Here is a 17569-nt window from a genome sequence, read left to right as displayed (position 1 = left end):
GGCAGCACTGATACACACACCAACACACGCACGCACACACATGGCAGCCTGGATCCCTATACCCTATAGATTTAAGATTGAGCTCTCTGGTGAGAAACAAGGTCTTTATTTCAGCATTAAAGAAAGCACAAACACACACAGGTTGTTGAGAGGATCAGAGAGCTGCCTGTCTCACTTTGGGGGAGCAGAGCAGGTTGACTGTTTGGATCAAAGAGGCCTGGACAGCCCATTAACCATTCTTTACACTTTCAATTTCTCTCTCCCTGTCATGCTCTTCTTTTGATACTTTTTTACCCACACCATATGATGACAGACACACATACAAGTGCATGTCCACACTCATAAAATGAATTAACCCCAGCATTTTGCCTCCTTAGAAGAGAGCAGAGACAGAGAACCCATCACCAAGCACTGGTCCAAAACTACAAAACCCACAATCCCCCTCACCTGGGAAAAGTGATTAAAGCAATAGGCAAATCTAGAGTCAGTCACAAACAACCTCTGATGACAATTCACCTAGACGAATGATGTAACCTAACAATTAATTGCTGATGGCGATATTGTGCTATATATATAGAGAGGATCAATAATGTGACAGTGACGCAGACTCATATATATATATATATATATGAGTCTGCGTCACTGTCACATTATTTGCTGCCTGGTCAATGTTCCAATGAATAATGTCAAATAATATTGATGCCGCCACCTCCAGGAATGGTGTCAGTGCCTGATGTCTGAATGGTGGGCTATTGTCGCCTTATAAACCCACGGCACAGCACGATCATTGTATTCTCAGTTCAGTTCCATCAGTCCCAGGCCCTCGCTGTGTGTTTGCTTATCTGTTGTTTTTTTTTGTTGTTTTTTTTCAATCGATGTTTATATAAAAACATGAAATATGGGTTAACGGGAAAGGCATCAAGGAGACTTTCTGAGCACAATTGCCTTTGCTTTAAACACGCACCATAAAATAGACTTTAAATATTCAGAAAGAGAATACAGTAGCATGGAACAACATTAATCATTCACTAAGTTTGATTGTTTTCCAGAGAAGAAACAGACACCAAGGCCCAGGATAGTTTGCTTTTGTGAGATTTAAAAAGATAGCCAGGCTTTTTTGGCCAAATTGGAAAGCCTCAGCTCCCATGCGGTTAGTGCAGCAGCAGCGGTTTAAAATTTCCCATCTCTTTCGCTCTCTCTCCCCTCCCTCCTTTTTCTCCCCGCTCTCTTGTTCACTCATTCTTCTCCTCCACTCACCGGCTGCCGGCTTGGTGCATCTCTCAGTACTTGCCCAGTGGCTATATGCAACAGCGCGGTCTTCACAGTGAGAGCGATAGAGAGCAAAACAGAGTTCACACTTGAAAGGGGACAATGATCCGTCTTTTTTTTTGTTTTTCAAGGCTGTCATGATAAAAAACAAAAATAACTTTTTGTGGAAGATTCTGCTTCATCAATTAAAAATCTAACTTGTATTTTCTACAGAAAGCAGTTGGACCCTAAACCTCTCCTCTCGGTGTGTTCTCAATGAACCTTGGGAATGAAAAATAAAAGCATATTAAAAGCGTGCCAGACTAAAAATGACAGAATAAATTGTATTTCCCCCCCTCATAATTCAGCACAATTCCACTTGTTAACCTTTCTAAGCAATGCATTGATTACTTAATAAAGGCAACTGGAATGAATTTAACTGTATAATTGGATAACCCCTAGAGACATTAGATATTACATTGAGAGAGAGGCTAGCTGATTTAATTTGTCTAAATAAAGAATAGCAGATCCTTCTGGACAAAGACTAAAACCCAATACAGTAAAGTATGCATAATAACATAAACACAGAATTATATTTTAAAAGCAATAGTTGCTTTTTTTGGTCATTGAAAAACTAGATTTTTGTTTTGTATACTACCCTCAAAGTACATTTCGGTTTCAAAACTGTAAGTCCTACAAACACATGCTTAGTACTGGTAGAAAGATAAGAAATGTGGGATTATGATAAAGGTGCCAAAAAAACTGAAATGTATGTTGTTGTTTTTTTACAATGTCCCCATGTTGGGGAGTAAGATATTTGAAAATCTAGGTTTGAAATAAAATACAGTACCAGTCAAACTTTTGGACACACCTCCTCATTCAATTATCATTATTTTTTATTTTTTACTAATTTCTATATTGTAGAATAATAGTGAAGACATCAAAACTATGAACTATAAAACTATATTTTATAACTGAGATTCTTCAAAGTAGCCACCCTTTCTTTACCTTGACAGCTGAGCACTTGTTGGCTGCTTTTCCTTCACTCTGCGGTCTTCAACTGAATTGAGATGGTTTGGAATGAGTTGGACCATAGAGTGAATGAAAAGCAGCCAACAAGTGCTCAGCATTGTGGGAACTCCTTCAAGACTATTGGATAAGCATTCCTCATGAAGCTGGTTGAGAGAATGCCAAGAGTGTGCAAAGCTGTCATCAAGGCAAAGGGTGGCTACTTTGAAGAATCTCAAACATAACATATATTTTGATTTGTTTAACACTTCTTTGGTTACTACTATATGTGTTATTTCAGTTTTGATGTAGAAAATAGTAAAAATAAAGAAACTTTGAATGAGTGTCCAAACTTTTGACTGGTACTGTTTGTCACCTATTACTGTTCTAAAATTATTTTTAAATAAATAAATAAATAGATACTTTAACTTAATGTTGGCGCTCTAAACATGCGCAAACAGCCATTTCAAAAGTGCAGGGCTTGTGCAACGGTGCCATGCTGTCATTTTTTTCCTATTACAGGAATGATATATACTGATCAAAAATATAAACGCAACATGTAAAGTGTTGGTCCAATGTTTAATGAGCTGAAATAAATAAAAAAATAAAAAAAAATGTATGTTCATTTCTCTACCATAAGCTGCCTCCAACAAATTAGACAGTACGTCCAACCGGCGTCACGCCTGCAGACCACGCCAGCCTAGGACCTCCACATCCGTCTTCTTCACCTGTGGGATCGTCTGACGGTGGGTGGGTGGATGCTGAGGAGTATTTCTGTCTGTAATAAAGTCCTTTTGTGGGGAAAAACTCATTCTGATTGGCTGGGCCTGGCAATCCAGTGGGTGGGCCTGGCTGCCAAGTGGGTGGGCCTATGTCGTCCCAGGCCCACCCATGGCTGCACCCCGCCAAATTGTGTGAAATCCATAGATAAGGTCTAATTTATTTATTTCAATAGACTAATTTCCTTATATGAACAGTAACTCAGTCAAATTGTTTACATTTTTGCATGTTGCGTTTATATTTTTGTTCAGTATACATTTGAGGAGAAAGCAAAGTCTCTACCTAGCCAATGATGTAAATTTTTCCCCTGTCTGATTCCGAGTTCGTCCACTAGACAGCAGTAGGATATCACATGACGTCTCTTGGCCACTTGAAACCAGTTGCGAATGGTTTGGGTAGTGAGTCACTGTGCCAAAATGGCAATCGGGGAAATCAGGGAAATAAATAAAATAAGACGCGGACAGGTGAGGAAACCTCAAACAACTTTTCCCATTCACTTTTCCTATCGTAAACGACGAGGTAGATCAATGGCGCATGTGGAGGATGCATACAAGCTAATGTGCAAGGAGAAGGAAATGCATTGCTTTACAATGAACATCAGGGTATACCCTTTCCATGCATACTAAATGTTTGCACTTTTGGTGGATTGAATTACATTGCATACTCTATGAATGACCATATTGCGCATGATTTATGGCCAGCAGTAATATTTGAGTTTGATTTCCAAAAAGACAAGGACTGTAGCGTTTAAATGATATGTCAGAGTGCCCCCAAACTCGCTGGAAAACTTGCTGAACCCGGTACCAACAACTCAGAGTTTAACAGCTTAATGTCACTTGTATTTCTAAACAAAGTGTAAGCCCAGTCTCCTCGCCTACAGTTGAAGTCGGAAGTTCACATACACTTAGGTTGGAATCATTAAAACTCATTTTTCAACTAATACACAAATTTCTTGTAAACAAACTAGTTTTGTCAAGTTAATTAGATCATCTACTTTGTGCATGACAAGTCATTTTTCCAAAAATTGTTTACAGACGTATTATTTCACTTATCACAATTCCAGTGGGTTAGACGTTTACATACACTAGTTTGGAAACAGCTTGGAAAATTACAGAAAATGATGTCATGGCTTCAGAAGCTTCTGATAGGCTAATTGACATCATTTGTGTCAATTGGAGGTGTACCTGTGGATGTATTTCAAGGCCTACCTTCAAACTCTGTGCCTCTTTGCTTGACATCATGGGGAAATAAGCCAAGACCTCAGAAAAATAGACCTCCACAAGTCTGGTTCATCCTTGGGAGCAATTTCCAAACACCTGAAGGTACCATGTTCATCTGTACAAACAATAGAACGCAAGTAGAAACACCATGGGACCCCACAGCCGTCATACCGCTCAGGAAGGAGACGCATTCGGTCTACTTTGGTGCGAAAAGTGCAAATCAATCCCAGAACAACAGCAAAGGACCTTGTGAAGATGCAGGAGGAAACAGGTACAAAAGTATCTACAGTGCCTTGCGAAAGTATTCGGCCCCCTTGAACTTTGCGACCTTTTGCCACATTTCAGGCTTCAAACATAAAGATATAAAACTGTATTTTTTTGTGAAGAATCAACAACAAGTGGGACACAATCATGAAGTGGAACGACATTTATTGGATATTTCACACTTTTTTAACAAATCAAAAACTGAAAAATTGGGCGTGCAAAATTATTCAGCCCCTTTACTTTCAGTGCAGCAAACTCTCTCCAGAAGTTCAGTGAGGATCTCTGAATGATCCAATGTTGACCTAAATGACTAATGATGATAAATACAATCCACCTGTGTGTAATCAAGTCTCCGTATAAATGCACCTGCACTGTGATAGTCTCAGAGGTCCGTTAAAAGCGCAGAGAGCATCATGAAGAACAAGGAACACACCAGGCAGGTCCGAGATACTGTTGTGAAGAAGTTTAAAGCCGGATTTGGATACAAAAAGATTTCCCAAGCTTTAAACATCCCAAGGAGCACTGTGCAACGATAATATTTAAATGGAAGGAGTATCAGACCACTGCAAATCTACCAAGACCTGGCCGTCCCTCTAAACTCTCAGCTCATACAAGGAGAAGACTGATCAGAGATGCAGCCAAGAGGCCCATGATCACTCTGGATGAACTGCAGAGATCTACAGCTGAGGTGGGAGACTCTGTCCATAGGACAACAATCAGTCGTATATTGCACAAATCTGGCCTTTATGGAAGAGTGGCAAGAAGAAAGCCATTTCTTAAAGATATCCATAAAAAGTGTTGTTTAAAGTTTGCCACAAGCCACCTGGGAGACACACCAAACATGTGGAAGAAGGTGCTCTGGTCAGATGAAACCAAAATTGAACTTTTTGGCAACAATGCAAAACGTTATGTTTGGCGTAAAAGCAACACAGCTGAACACACCATCCCCACTGTCAAACATGGTGGTGGCAGCATCATGGTTTGGGCCTGCTTTTCTTCAGCAGGGACAGGGAAGATGGTTAAAATTGATGGGAAGATGGATGGAGCCAAACACAGGACCATTCTGGAAGAAAACCTGATGGAGTCTGCAAAAGACCTGAGACTGGGACGGAGATTTGTCTTCCAACAAGACAATGATCCAAAACATAAAGCAAAATCTACAATGGAATGGTTCAAAAATAAACATATCCAGGTGTTAGAATGGCCAAGTCAAAGTCCAGACCTGAATCCAATCGAGAATCTGTGGAAAGAACTGAAAACTGCTGTTCACAAATGCTCTCCATCCAACCTCACTGAGCTCGAGCTGTTTTGCAAGGAGGAATGGGAAAAAAATTCAGTCTCTCGATGTGCAAAACTGATAGAAACATACCCCAAGCGACTTACAGCTGTAATCGCAGCAAAAGGTGGCGCTACAAAGTATTAACTTAAGGGGGCTGAATAATTTTGCACGCCCAATTTGTCAGTTTTTGATTTGTTAAAAAAGTGTGAAATATCCAATAAATGTCGTTCCACTTCATGATTGTGTCCCACTTGTTGTTGATTCTTCACAAAAAAATACAGTTTTATATCTTTATGTTTGAAGCCTGAAATTTGGCAAAAGGTCGCAAAGTTCAAGGGGGCCGAATACTTTCGCAAGGCACTGTATATCCACAGTAAAACAAGTCATATATCGACATAACCTGAAAGCCACTGCTCCAAAACCACCATAAAAAAGTCAGACTACAGTCTGCAACTGCACATGGGGACAAAGATCGTACTTTTTTGGAGAAATGTCCTCTGGTCTGATGAAACAAAAATAGAACTGTTTGGCCATAATGACCATCGTTATGTTTGGAGGAAAAAGAGGGACGCTTGCAAGCCGAAGAACGCCATCCCAAATAAGAAGCACGGGGGTGGCAGCATCATGTTGTGGGGTGCTTTGCTGTAGGAGGGACTGGTGCACTTCACAAAATAGATGGCTTCATGAGGAAGGACAATTATGTGGATATATTAAAATAACATCTCAAGACATCAGTCAGGAAGTTAAAGCTTGGTCGCAAATGGGTCTTCCAAATGGACAGTGACCCCAAGCATACTTCCAAAGTTGTGGCAAAATAGCTTAAGGACAACAAAGTCAAGGTACTGGAGTGGCCATCACAAAGCGCTGACCTCAATCCCAGAGAACATTTGTGGGCAGAACTGAAAAGGCGTGTGCGAGCAAGGAGGCCTACAAACCTGACTCAGTTACACCAGCTCTGTCAGCAGGAATGGGTAAAAATTCACCCAATTTATTGTGGGAAGCTTGTGGAAGGCTACCCGAAACATTTGACCCAAGTTAAACAATTTAAAAGACAATGTGACCCACTGGGAATGTGATGAAAGAAATAAAAGCTGAAATAAATAATTTTATCTACCATTATTCTGACATTTCACATTCTTAAAATAAAGTGGTGATCCTAATTTACCTAAGACAGGGAATTTTTATCAGGATTAAATGTCAGAAATTGTGAAAAACTGAGTTTAAATATATTTGGGTAAGGTGTATGTAAACTTCAGACTTCAACTGTATTTATTACTCCACTCTTCCTTATCCAAGCTCTCCTCTAGCTCACTCTCATCTCGCCCCTCTCTTTTCACTAACCCATCTGTCTCAACTATATCTCCCATATTTCCTCACTATTCTCTCCTCCCTCCGTTTTCCCCCTCCCACTTCTTTGCAGTGTACAGCTCAAGTGGTCCCACTGTACTTACCACGCTCAGGTTGACTGGGGTGAAGGGCTTTGGCACCGGCAGGCTGTACAGTGAGTTCAGCATGTCATTCAGCTCATTCTCCTTAGAACACACCATAAATCACACTCAATAAGAATAATACAAATTATACAAATGTAAAACCATGTGTCACACACACACACCCACACACACGCGCACACACACACACCCCCACCCACCCACCCACCCACCCAGTACCAATCAAAAGTTTGGACACACCTACTCATTCAAGGCTTTTTCTTTATGTTTACTATTTTCTACATTGTAGAATAATAGTGAGAACATCAAAACTATGAAATAACACATATGGAATCATGTAGTTACCAAAAAAGTTGTAAACAAATCCAAATAAATTTTATATTTGAGATTCTTTAAAGTAGCCACCCTTTGCCTTGACAGCTTTGCACAGTATTGGCATTCTCTCAACCAGCTTCATGAGGTAGTCACCTGGAATACATTGTTAATTTGCGGAATTTCTTTCCATCTTAATGCATTTGAGCCAATCAGTTGTATTGTGACAAGGTAGGGGTGGTTTACAGAAGATAGCCCTATTTGGTAAAAAAAACAAGTCCATATTATGGTAAGAACAGCTCAAATAAGAAAAGAGAAACGGCAGTCCATCATTATATTAAGACATGAAGGTCAGTCAACGCGGAAAATTTCAATAACTACTAAAGTTTCTTAAAGTGCGGTCTCAAAAACCATAAAGCGCTACGAAAGGAAGACCCAGAGTTACCGCTGCTGCAGAGGATAAGTTCATTGGAGTTACCAGCCTCAGAAATTGCAGCCCAAATTAATGTTTCACAGAGTTCAAGTAACAGACACATCTCAAATCAAATCAAAGTTTGTCATGTGTGCAGAATACAACCTTACAGTGAAATGCTTACTTACAGACTCTAACCAATAGTGCAAAAAAGGTAGTAGGTGAACAATAGGTAAGTAAAGAAATAAAACAACAGTAAAAAGACAGGCTATATACAGTAGCGAGGCTACATACAGACACCGATTAGTCAGGCTGATTGAGGTAGTATGTACATGTAGATCTGGTTAAAGTGACTAGGCATATATGAAAAACTGTTCGGAGGAGACTGCGTAAATCAGGCCTTCATGGTCGAATTCAAAGAAACCACTACTAAAGGACACCAATAAGAAGAAGTGACTTGCTTGGGCCAAGAAACACAAGCAATGGATATTAGACTGGTGGAAATCTGTTCTTTGGTCTGATGATGTCGTTGTGAGACTCAGAGTAGGTGAATGGATGATCTCTGTATGTGTGGTTCCCACCGTGCCTTGCGGTTGACACTGTCGTGATTTATAAAAAAATCCAGGCACACTTAACCAGCATGGCTATCACAGCATTCTGCAGCGATACGCCATCCCACCTGGTTTGCGTTTAGTGGGACTATCATTTTTTTTTCAACAGGCCAATGACTCAAAACAAACCTCCAGGCTGTGTAAGGGCTTTTTGACCAAGAAGGAGAGTGATGGAGTGCTGCATCAGATGACCTGGCCTCTACAATCACACAACCTCAACCCAACTGAGATAGTTTGGGATGAGTTGGACCACAGAGTGAAGGAAAAACAGCCAACAAGTGCTCAGCATATGTGGGAACTCTTTCAAGACTGTTAGATAAGCATTCATCATGAAGCTGGTTGAGAGAATGCCAAGAGTGTGCAGAACTGTCATCAAGGCAATGAAGAATCTAAAATCTAAAAGATTTGTTTAACATTTTCTTGGTTACTACATGAGTTATATGTGTTATTTCATAGTGTTGATGTCTTCACTATTATTCTACAATGTAGAAAATAATACAAATAAAGAAAAACACTGGAATGAGTAGGTGTGTCCAAACTTTTGACTGGTACTGTATATAACTTAACAACAAAACCAAAACACACAGACACACAAAAATGTAATCTGATATTGTATGTCAAATCATGAGCGATTTGAAAAGGCGCTGACGGTGTGGCTGGCAAGTAGCTGGGAGCAGGGCACTGGAAGCCGAGTGTGTTCCTCCAAGGGGCTAGAAACATCCGTCTGACACACAGCGTTTAACGAGCGGCGAGGAGGAGGTTAAGAAAAAGAGGCAGAGCGATGTGTCAGGCCACAGCAGAGGACCGTTACCCAGTGCTGATTTAGGACCTACTGTACAAGGGCTGGGGTTCTGATGTGTAGTTACCCAGAAGTCTGTGCCACTAAACAGGCACCGTCATCACACATCTTTTCCTGGATGAACTCTCTGAATTACTTGTCTAGTTACTGTTATAATGATAAAGAGCACAGTATAATTGGAATACAGGTTGCTAAGACATAATTACGTAGTCACTAAGACCGGTTAATAAGACAAAGAAAAAAGGTTCTTATTTATGAAAAATATTTTGGCTTCAGAGAATTTCTGTCTCTTCTGAAAGCCAGTTTTTGACGGTGGAGCTTTAACATTAATGTGTATGCCTGCGCGTGACTATGTGTGTGAAACAGTGTGTGTGTGTGGGAGAGAGTGAGAGTGAGAGAGAGTGTGTGTGATAGACAGTGAGAGAGTGTGAGATTGAACAGCCTCCTGTCACGAGAGGCTGAATGCTCACACGCATGGTCAGTAACCGGGCTGAGCCTGAGGAAACACTTAATTTACCCCTGGCCCTAAACCCTCATCGCTACGGTCTCCCCTCGTCTGTCAACATCCCTCCATCGCCTTGCAACAGCAGGGTAAATATAAACCAAATCATGCACACCAACACTGCAGTCACCCAACACTGCAGTCACCCAACATTTACACACACACACACACACACACACACACATATATCTCATCTATCTCTTACCGAATCCCTCTTTCACTCTCTATCTCTCTCTGCTTCAGAGCAGAGATAAAGATGAACATAGAAATGTTCACACAAACAAGGGACTTATTATTTGACAGAAAATAGCATTTACACTTGTCCTCTACTTTAGTTTTGACTGAAAATGACATCTGTCAAAGAAGTCCATCCATAAATTAATTTACAGTACTATACTTCAATCAAATACAGTACTGTGTCTGTGACATATAAAGAAATTGACATTTTAGAAGGAATATTGAAGAGATTATTGTGTATATATGAATATATAAAATATATTACAGAGTAATATATACATACATACATACATACATACATACATACACATTATACAATAAATATATATGCATAAAAAATACATTCAAGATGCTAAAAGCAGGAGAGCAGGTTAATGACTGCCTGTGCTCTGATTGGTTGAAGTGTTGCGTGACATGTACTGTTTCCTGTACCCCCTGAACCTGCGCCTGTGTGATTGTGTGTGCGAGAGTATGGGCGTGTGTGTGTATGTTGGGGAGGCTCTGTCCCCTTCACCCCTCTCTCAGCATAGTAGCTTTGAGGAAGCAAAGCTACATGACAGCACACTGATGGCACTCCTTAGTCCCAGCTCCCAAACGCTCCCTTCCTCTCTCCGTCTCCCTCTCCCCCTGTTCGCGCTCCCTCCTTTCTCGCGCTCTGGTATAAACACTGCCTCATCAATTCCACTTTACGCTAGCTGCACATTTTTCCCCATTTCTTTTATACATTCCCTGAACTTCTTTCCCTCTGTTACTGAAATAGTTTGGCAAAGTGTGTGTGTGTGTGTTTTCCTAAACTGTTTGTTGTTTTCCAGTAAATCATCAGGAGTTGACTTCTAGCTCTAAATCAGCGTTTGGTCTGTGAAATGTCAACATCGCTGCCTCAAAAAACTCAGAGCCAAGCCAAGCCCGACTCTCTCTCCCCCAGCTCAGCCCCATTTACAAACAAACAGAACACTGCTAACAACTTACAACAACATGGCTCTCACAACCAGCTACTGTACATACAACCTTAAACTGCTACTGTGTGCAAAACAAGATCATGCCCAACAGAAGCTGATGAAAAGTAGCGTACTAGTCTATTGTTGGTTGGTGACTTCTGCCACATGACGGGAACAAAATACATGTTTGGAAAGTTTTTTGATTTCTTGTACCTCAATATCAGGTTTGCTAACCCTGAGTCTTATGAAATGTCCTAAAGGAGGTACTGTACAGAGATATGAAGGCTGTATCACCTGGTTTTTGGTTAGGTAATCTGCTAGTGTGTTCAGGAACTTGTAGTAGATCTCAAACCAGGGGAGATAACTGCAAGAGAGAAAGAACACAAAATGCACGTTTACAATCAATCCATAATTCAAATTAATATTAGACTATTTTGCTATATTTCACAATAAAAACACAAATATTTAAATTAAATTGTTGTTTTCTTACAGACAAAGTAGGCTATGGACACAGCCATGTATAGCCCTCCTACTATGGTTAAAAATAGATATATAGGTCTACAATATACTGTAAATACTGTCTAATACTATGTAATTACGACATTCTTCGTATTTTGGGCTATTTGCAGGGGAGGTAGAGAGGCAGGCTTTAGTCTAAAGGCGGTGGGTTGGGGAGGTAAAGACGGGAGGTAGAGACTGGCTTTAGTTTCTTCAACCCAACACGACTGGGCCAACGAAAGCTGTGGTAGAGGAGGACGAGGAGGGATGCCATGGTTTACAAGCATACTGATCCCAGATGCACAGTCCAGGCTCAGCCCAAGCCAACACACAGATGCACAGAAAGAAAAGCACTACCCACTGCCCCTTTTCACTTTTTTTCCCTCTCTTTTCCCTTCTCCCCACCCCTTATTTACATTTTAAAATAGACATTCCTTCTGGTTTTTCCTTATCAAATTAATGTTAAATAAATAAATAAAATGAACAAAAAAAAAAAAAAATTATACTGTAGTGTTTGTGTTATAGCTAATCGCAAAATACACCCACCAGAAGCCAAATGCATCTGCAACATGGCTTTCTTTATACGGTTGACATATTCTTGGCGGAGTTAGTTGACTTCCTTTTGAGGTGGAATATGGCCAACATTTTGTTTTGGCTTGAAGGTTGCTCAGAAGAGTGTATGTACAGTGCCTGTATAATGTTATGCAATCAAATAATACAAATGTGGTGAGGTATCGAAGTGAGGCATTGCATAATGACGTTGGATTATGTCTCGTTTATCATTCATCACTTAACATTTTTACAAAATATATGCTTTATTAACATTCATTAACTGAATGAAGGTGAAATATAAGAACAAAGACATGAATGAATATTGTCAAAATGAAACTTACGTTAAACAAAATGTGCGGGCATGCTGCATTAACAAAAGTCACTTGTTAAATTGAAATGGCTACCTGGCTGAAATGGCTAAGAAAAATTCACAGCACAAAAAAATCCCAATGAAACTTTAATGAAAATGTGTATGTGTGTGAGAGACTTTTATTAGCCAGGAAAGTCCTGTAGAGGGAGACAGGGGGATACTGGGTAGTTCTCAGGGCATGGGTCACTGGCTGCTCTGCAGACTGGAATTAACGCACAACAAGAAAAAAACAATAAAGTCAACCTAATGCAAATGTTCATATCACTAAATCTGCAAGGGGGCCAATGACACGGCGGTTCCCAGGCAAGTGCAGCCAAGCACACCAATCAGAGGGCCTGAGTGACCATTAACCTGAAACAATCAGCTCCTTAACATGTCAATATTTTGACGTCCGCATGAAGAGCTCACCGTAATCAGGTCACACTCTGCAAACCCAAAATGTAACATGCATGTGTGAACTATAAAATTCACATGCTGGCTGGACATTAAACATATAAATATGCCATGCTTTCAAACAAATAGGCAGTGGATATTTCTATGGGCTCGAGGCAGGGATGGGCAAAAAATTACAATGACTAAATACCCTAAAGATCAATGTATCAAAATAAACTAGAAAATACTTGAAATGTTTTAAATTCAAATACATGTATTTTGTATTTTAAAATACAGAAATACATTAGCAAGTAGCTGGCCCAAAGAGCAACAACATTCTCAGTAAAGGTTACAGAAACCTTTTACTTGCTATGACTGTGATTATGTTGTTCTTTATCTACCTTAGTTGAATTCACCGACTGACTGTAAGTCACTCTGGACAAGAGTGTCTGCTAAATGACCAAAATGAACTGCAAAGCACACTGGTTATTGTTATTGGCCTTGTTTCGAGGTCATGTTTAGATGGGATACAGCTTAACCTAATTCTCCTAACCTGCTACGCTAATTATCTTAACCTGCTGCGTAAGTTCTCCGAAACCTGTTTACGAAAAGTCTATTTTGACAAAAGCTGTATCCCTTCTAGACAAAACCTTGTTTCGGGGCGGAGATCATTAGAATAATACTCAGCATGCTCCATTTTTTGTAAACACGTTTATATTTAGTTCATTTAGCAGTGCCATCAGACTTCTGATACCAATGAAAGTGGAGAAACAAAATGGTGAACCACCATAAAACATTTTTTATATAAAAGTATTTTGGTAGTTCAGCTCAGTGTAATCCAAATGACAAAATACTTAGAAGTAATTCAGATGCATATGACAGAAACACTGCCCATCTCATTGTAGATGTGTTGAAGTTTATTTTCAACATTAAAAGAGGGGGGGAAAAAATCAATACAACCAAATTAATCCATACAACCAAATGAACATTTTCAAAAAATTCTGAACAGGTCATTGAAACAAAGACCAGTCATTATCAGTCTCATCAGGTCCTTTGTTTACAAAGCCAGGCTCCTGGACACTAATCCTTCACATACCTCTCTCCTCTCTCTCTGTCCAGTCAGGCCTCACACACCGATTGGTGCATGTTTTTGTATAAAACGGATGATTATTTCTGAGCTATTTCCTGTGGTACAGTATGTGTTTATTTTTTTCTTAAATGAAGCGATTTAAGAAATCATTGCTCCTCTCCTCAGTTAGCAGCTTAGGTCTGTTTGTGCTTCCTAAATCCCCAGATAGAGAGACATCCATCAATGTGTATGGAGGCCCGGCTATCTCTCCAGCTGTTTTAAAACACACACATCACTCAAAGTACTGGATACTCAGAGTAAACCAGTTAAGTATATGGCCAACTTACAAACCCTCCAACTGTATCTCCTACCACAACACAACCCCTCAGACTGTATCTCCTACCACAACACAACCCCTCAGACTGTATCTCCTACCACAACACAACTCCTCAGACTGTATCTCCTACCACAACACAACCCCTCAGACTGTATCTCCTCCCACAACACAACCCCTCAGACTGTATCTCCTCCCACAACACAACCCCTCAGACTGTATCTCCTACCACAACACAACCCCTCAGACTGTATCTCCTCCCACAACACAACCCCTCAGACTGTATCTCCTACCACAACACAACCCCTCAGACTGTATCTCCTACCACAACACAACCCCTCAGACTGTATCTCCTACCACAACACAACCCCTCAGACTGTATCTTCTACAGCAGGGTTTCCAAAACTCTGTTTTTAATCCCTAGCACTACACAGCTGATTCAAATAACCAACTTAATTACATTTTGATGAGCTTGGTGGTAGTTGAACAAAGTTCATATCTTTGTAGTGTTTTCAATAGTTAATAACATTTTTGGCCATGTACTGGTCTAGCTAACTACAGGAACTACACACTACTTTTTGACTAAAATAAAATATGGGTAAAGAACGCCTGAATTTACTTTCTTTTTCGGCATCAGATTATCATTTCAAACATTCTGTCAACATCTGACTCCACTGTTCTGGCAATTTAAGATTTAGATATGATACTTTTTCACAAAGTATACTGAATAAAAATATAAAACGCAACATGCAACAATTTCAAATATATACAGTTTATATAAGGAAATGAGTCAATTGAAATAAATAAATTAGGCCCTAATCTATGGATTTCACATGACTGGGAATAGAGATGCATGGTCACAGAAACCTTTAAAAAAGGTAGGGGCGTGGATAAGTCCGTATCTGGTGTGACCACCATTTGCACCATGCAGTGTGACACATCTCCTTTGCATAGAGTTGATCAGGCTGTTGATTGTGGCCTATGGAATGTTGTCCCACTCCTCTTCAATGGTTGTGCGAAGTTGCTGGATATTGGCGGGAACTGCAACATGCTGTCGCCCACGTCGATCCAGAGCATTACAAACATGCTCAATGGGTTTGTGACATTTCTGGTGAGTATGCAGGCCATGGAAGAACTGGGACATTTTCAGCTTCCAGGAATTGTGTACAGATCCTTGCAACATGGGGCCGTGCATTAATCATGCTGAAACATGAGGTGATGGCGGCGGATGAATGGCATGACAATGGGCCTTAAGATCTCGTCACGGTATCTCTGTGCATTCAAATTGCTATTAATAAAATGGAATTGTGTTTGTTGTCCGTAACATATGCCTGCCCATACCATAACCCCACCGCCACCATGGGGCAATCTGTTCACAACATTGACATCAGCAAAACGCTCGCCCACCATACACATGGCCTTCACACGACACCATGCACATGGTCTGTGGTTGTGAGTGCCGGTTGGACATACTGCCAAATTCTCTAAAACAACGTTGGAGGGGGCTTATGGCAGATAAATAAACTTTCAATTCTCTGACAACAGCTCTGGTGGACATTCCTGCAGTCAGCATGCCAATTGTGCACTCCCTCAAAACTTGAGACATCTGTGGAATTGTGTTGTGTGACAAAACTGCACATTTTAGAGTGGCCTTTTATTGTCCCAAGCACCTGTGTAATGATCATGCTGTTTAATCAGCGTCTTGATATGCCACACCTGTCATGTGGGTGGATTATCTTTGCAAAGGAGAAATGCTCACTAACTTGGACTTAAAAAAAATTGTGCCCCAAAACATTTTTTATAATATTTTTGTGGGTATGGAACATTTCAGGGATCTTTTATTTCAGCTCATGAAACATGGAACCAACACTTTACATGTTAAGTTTATATTTTTGTTGAGTGTAGTTTGGATGACGTTAACTAAAGTTACTTTGAAAAAGTAGTTAAGTAAACTATATGTTTAAGGGTAGCTTTATTGTAGTTTAACTTCTTCCAGTGTGAAGTAATTGGTAACTTGGTAAACTATATTTTCATAGTAGCTTCCCCAACACGGATCCCCTATCACAAAACAACCCGACTGTATCCTCTACACACAAAACAACCCCGCAGACTATATCCCCTAACACAACCCCGTCGACTGTATTTCCTGACGACTAATCCTGAATTTAATTTAGTTGCTTGATCAAATACCTCCATGCATCAATCTGAACCTGCTAATCCTATAAATTTGTGTGCGCTGACATCAAAATAAAGTGATTCATGTTTCGTGTAGGCTGGCACTGGACCAACCCATAGTTTTCTGGGAGCAATCAGAATGGTTTGAATGTGTTCGCATTCAATAAGTTGTTGGGGAGGAAGCAAATCCAGACTCATCGTGGAGAAGAAATGTTAGTGGGCGAGACGCTTGGCCGAAGCGATGTGGATGGGTAGCCAGGCAACAGACTGTATCCCCTACCACAACACAACCCCTCAGAGACTCTCCCATCTACACATAGATGGGCAGAACAGAAGATATAGGCTAGATGTGGTCAAATTATTTTCGTTATGTCTTAATTCTTAAGACTTATATTCTCTAAAAGCTCAAATAAATTAACTGGTGTTTTTGTAACGACGCAAATTATGTAATTACCCATAAAAACAAATAGAAGAGAGAGAAGATAGTTTTTTTCCTGGTGTAGGGATATTACCAGAATAAACAAACTGCAATATCTCAATGCAAATAAATATCTACATATCTTTGGGCAGGTTAGGTTTTCATGTGATAAATAAACTACACCTGTTGGATGTTAAGCGCGGCACTGTTATTCATATTCCCTGGACGGGTCTTAAATCTCCCTTCACACCCACGGCCCTTAGTGAAAGTCAACTTGTACCTTGTAGCCAGCTCACTGGAAGATTTGATTACACCTTTACTTTCCCGGGTCAGAGGTTAAGTACAGGGAAGGAAGTCCTCCGGCGACTCGCTAAGTGACCACAAACTGGAGCGCCGACGTCCCTAAAAGGGAACCCAGGTCTCACCCGCCAAATAAAATCAAGGAAAACACCTTTTTTCATCTGAGACCCCTCTGACATGTCCAAGGGTGATTTGTCCCTAAATATGAGAGAGTGACCAAAAGAGAAAAGAGGAGAGGAGGAGGAAGAAGAGGATGGAGGGGAAGGAAGGAAGGAAGAAAGAGTAAAATCGAAACATTCTGCCTCTTTGAAGAGGTTTTGGCCTGAAGGTAGCGTGGCCCTTTCAGCCTGGGCTTTAGCCGCAGCACAACAAAGGCCTGGCCACATAGAACTGTCCTTACTCATTAAGCCACTTCCTTGTGTT

The 17569-nt window shown here is 40.4% G+C and overlaps 1 protein-coding gene across 5 annotated transcripts in view; it reads right to left on the bottom strand.

Annotated features, from left to right (window-relative positions):
- The window catches only part of LOC139406828 (DENN domain-containing protein 1B-like), a 196362-nt gene that overhangs the window by 74685 nt on the left and 104108 nt on the right, over positions 1–17569 (bottom strand). For 3 of the 5 annotated variants that reach the window (XM_071149894.1, XM_071149895.1, XM_071149896.1), the window contains exons 6-7: positions 11353–11422; positions 7251–7331 (exon numbers count right to left, since the gene is read on the bottom strand). In XM_071149894.1, coding sequence (XP_071005995.1) covers positions 7251–7331; positions 11353–11422 — 151 coding nt within the window. Of the gene's footprint in view, positions 1–1257; positions 1318–7250; positions 7332–11352; positions 11423–17569 lie in introns of all 5 variants that reach the window. The other 2 variants (XM_071149892.1, XM_071149893.1) reach the window with 1 other exon arrangement.

The sequence above is a fragment of the Oncorhynchus clarkii genome, chromosome 4, assembly GCF_045791955.1.
Source record: "Oncorhynchus clarkii lewisi isolate Uvic-CL-2024 chromosome 4, UVic_Ocla_1.0, whole genome shotgun sequence".
NCBI lineage: Eukaryota > Metazoa > Chordata > Actinopteri > Salmoniformes > Salmonidae > Oncorhynchus > Oncorhynchus clarkii.
This window is presented reverse-complemented; position numbering and strand designations above follow the sequence as displayed.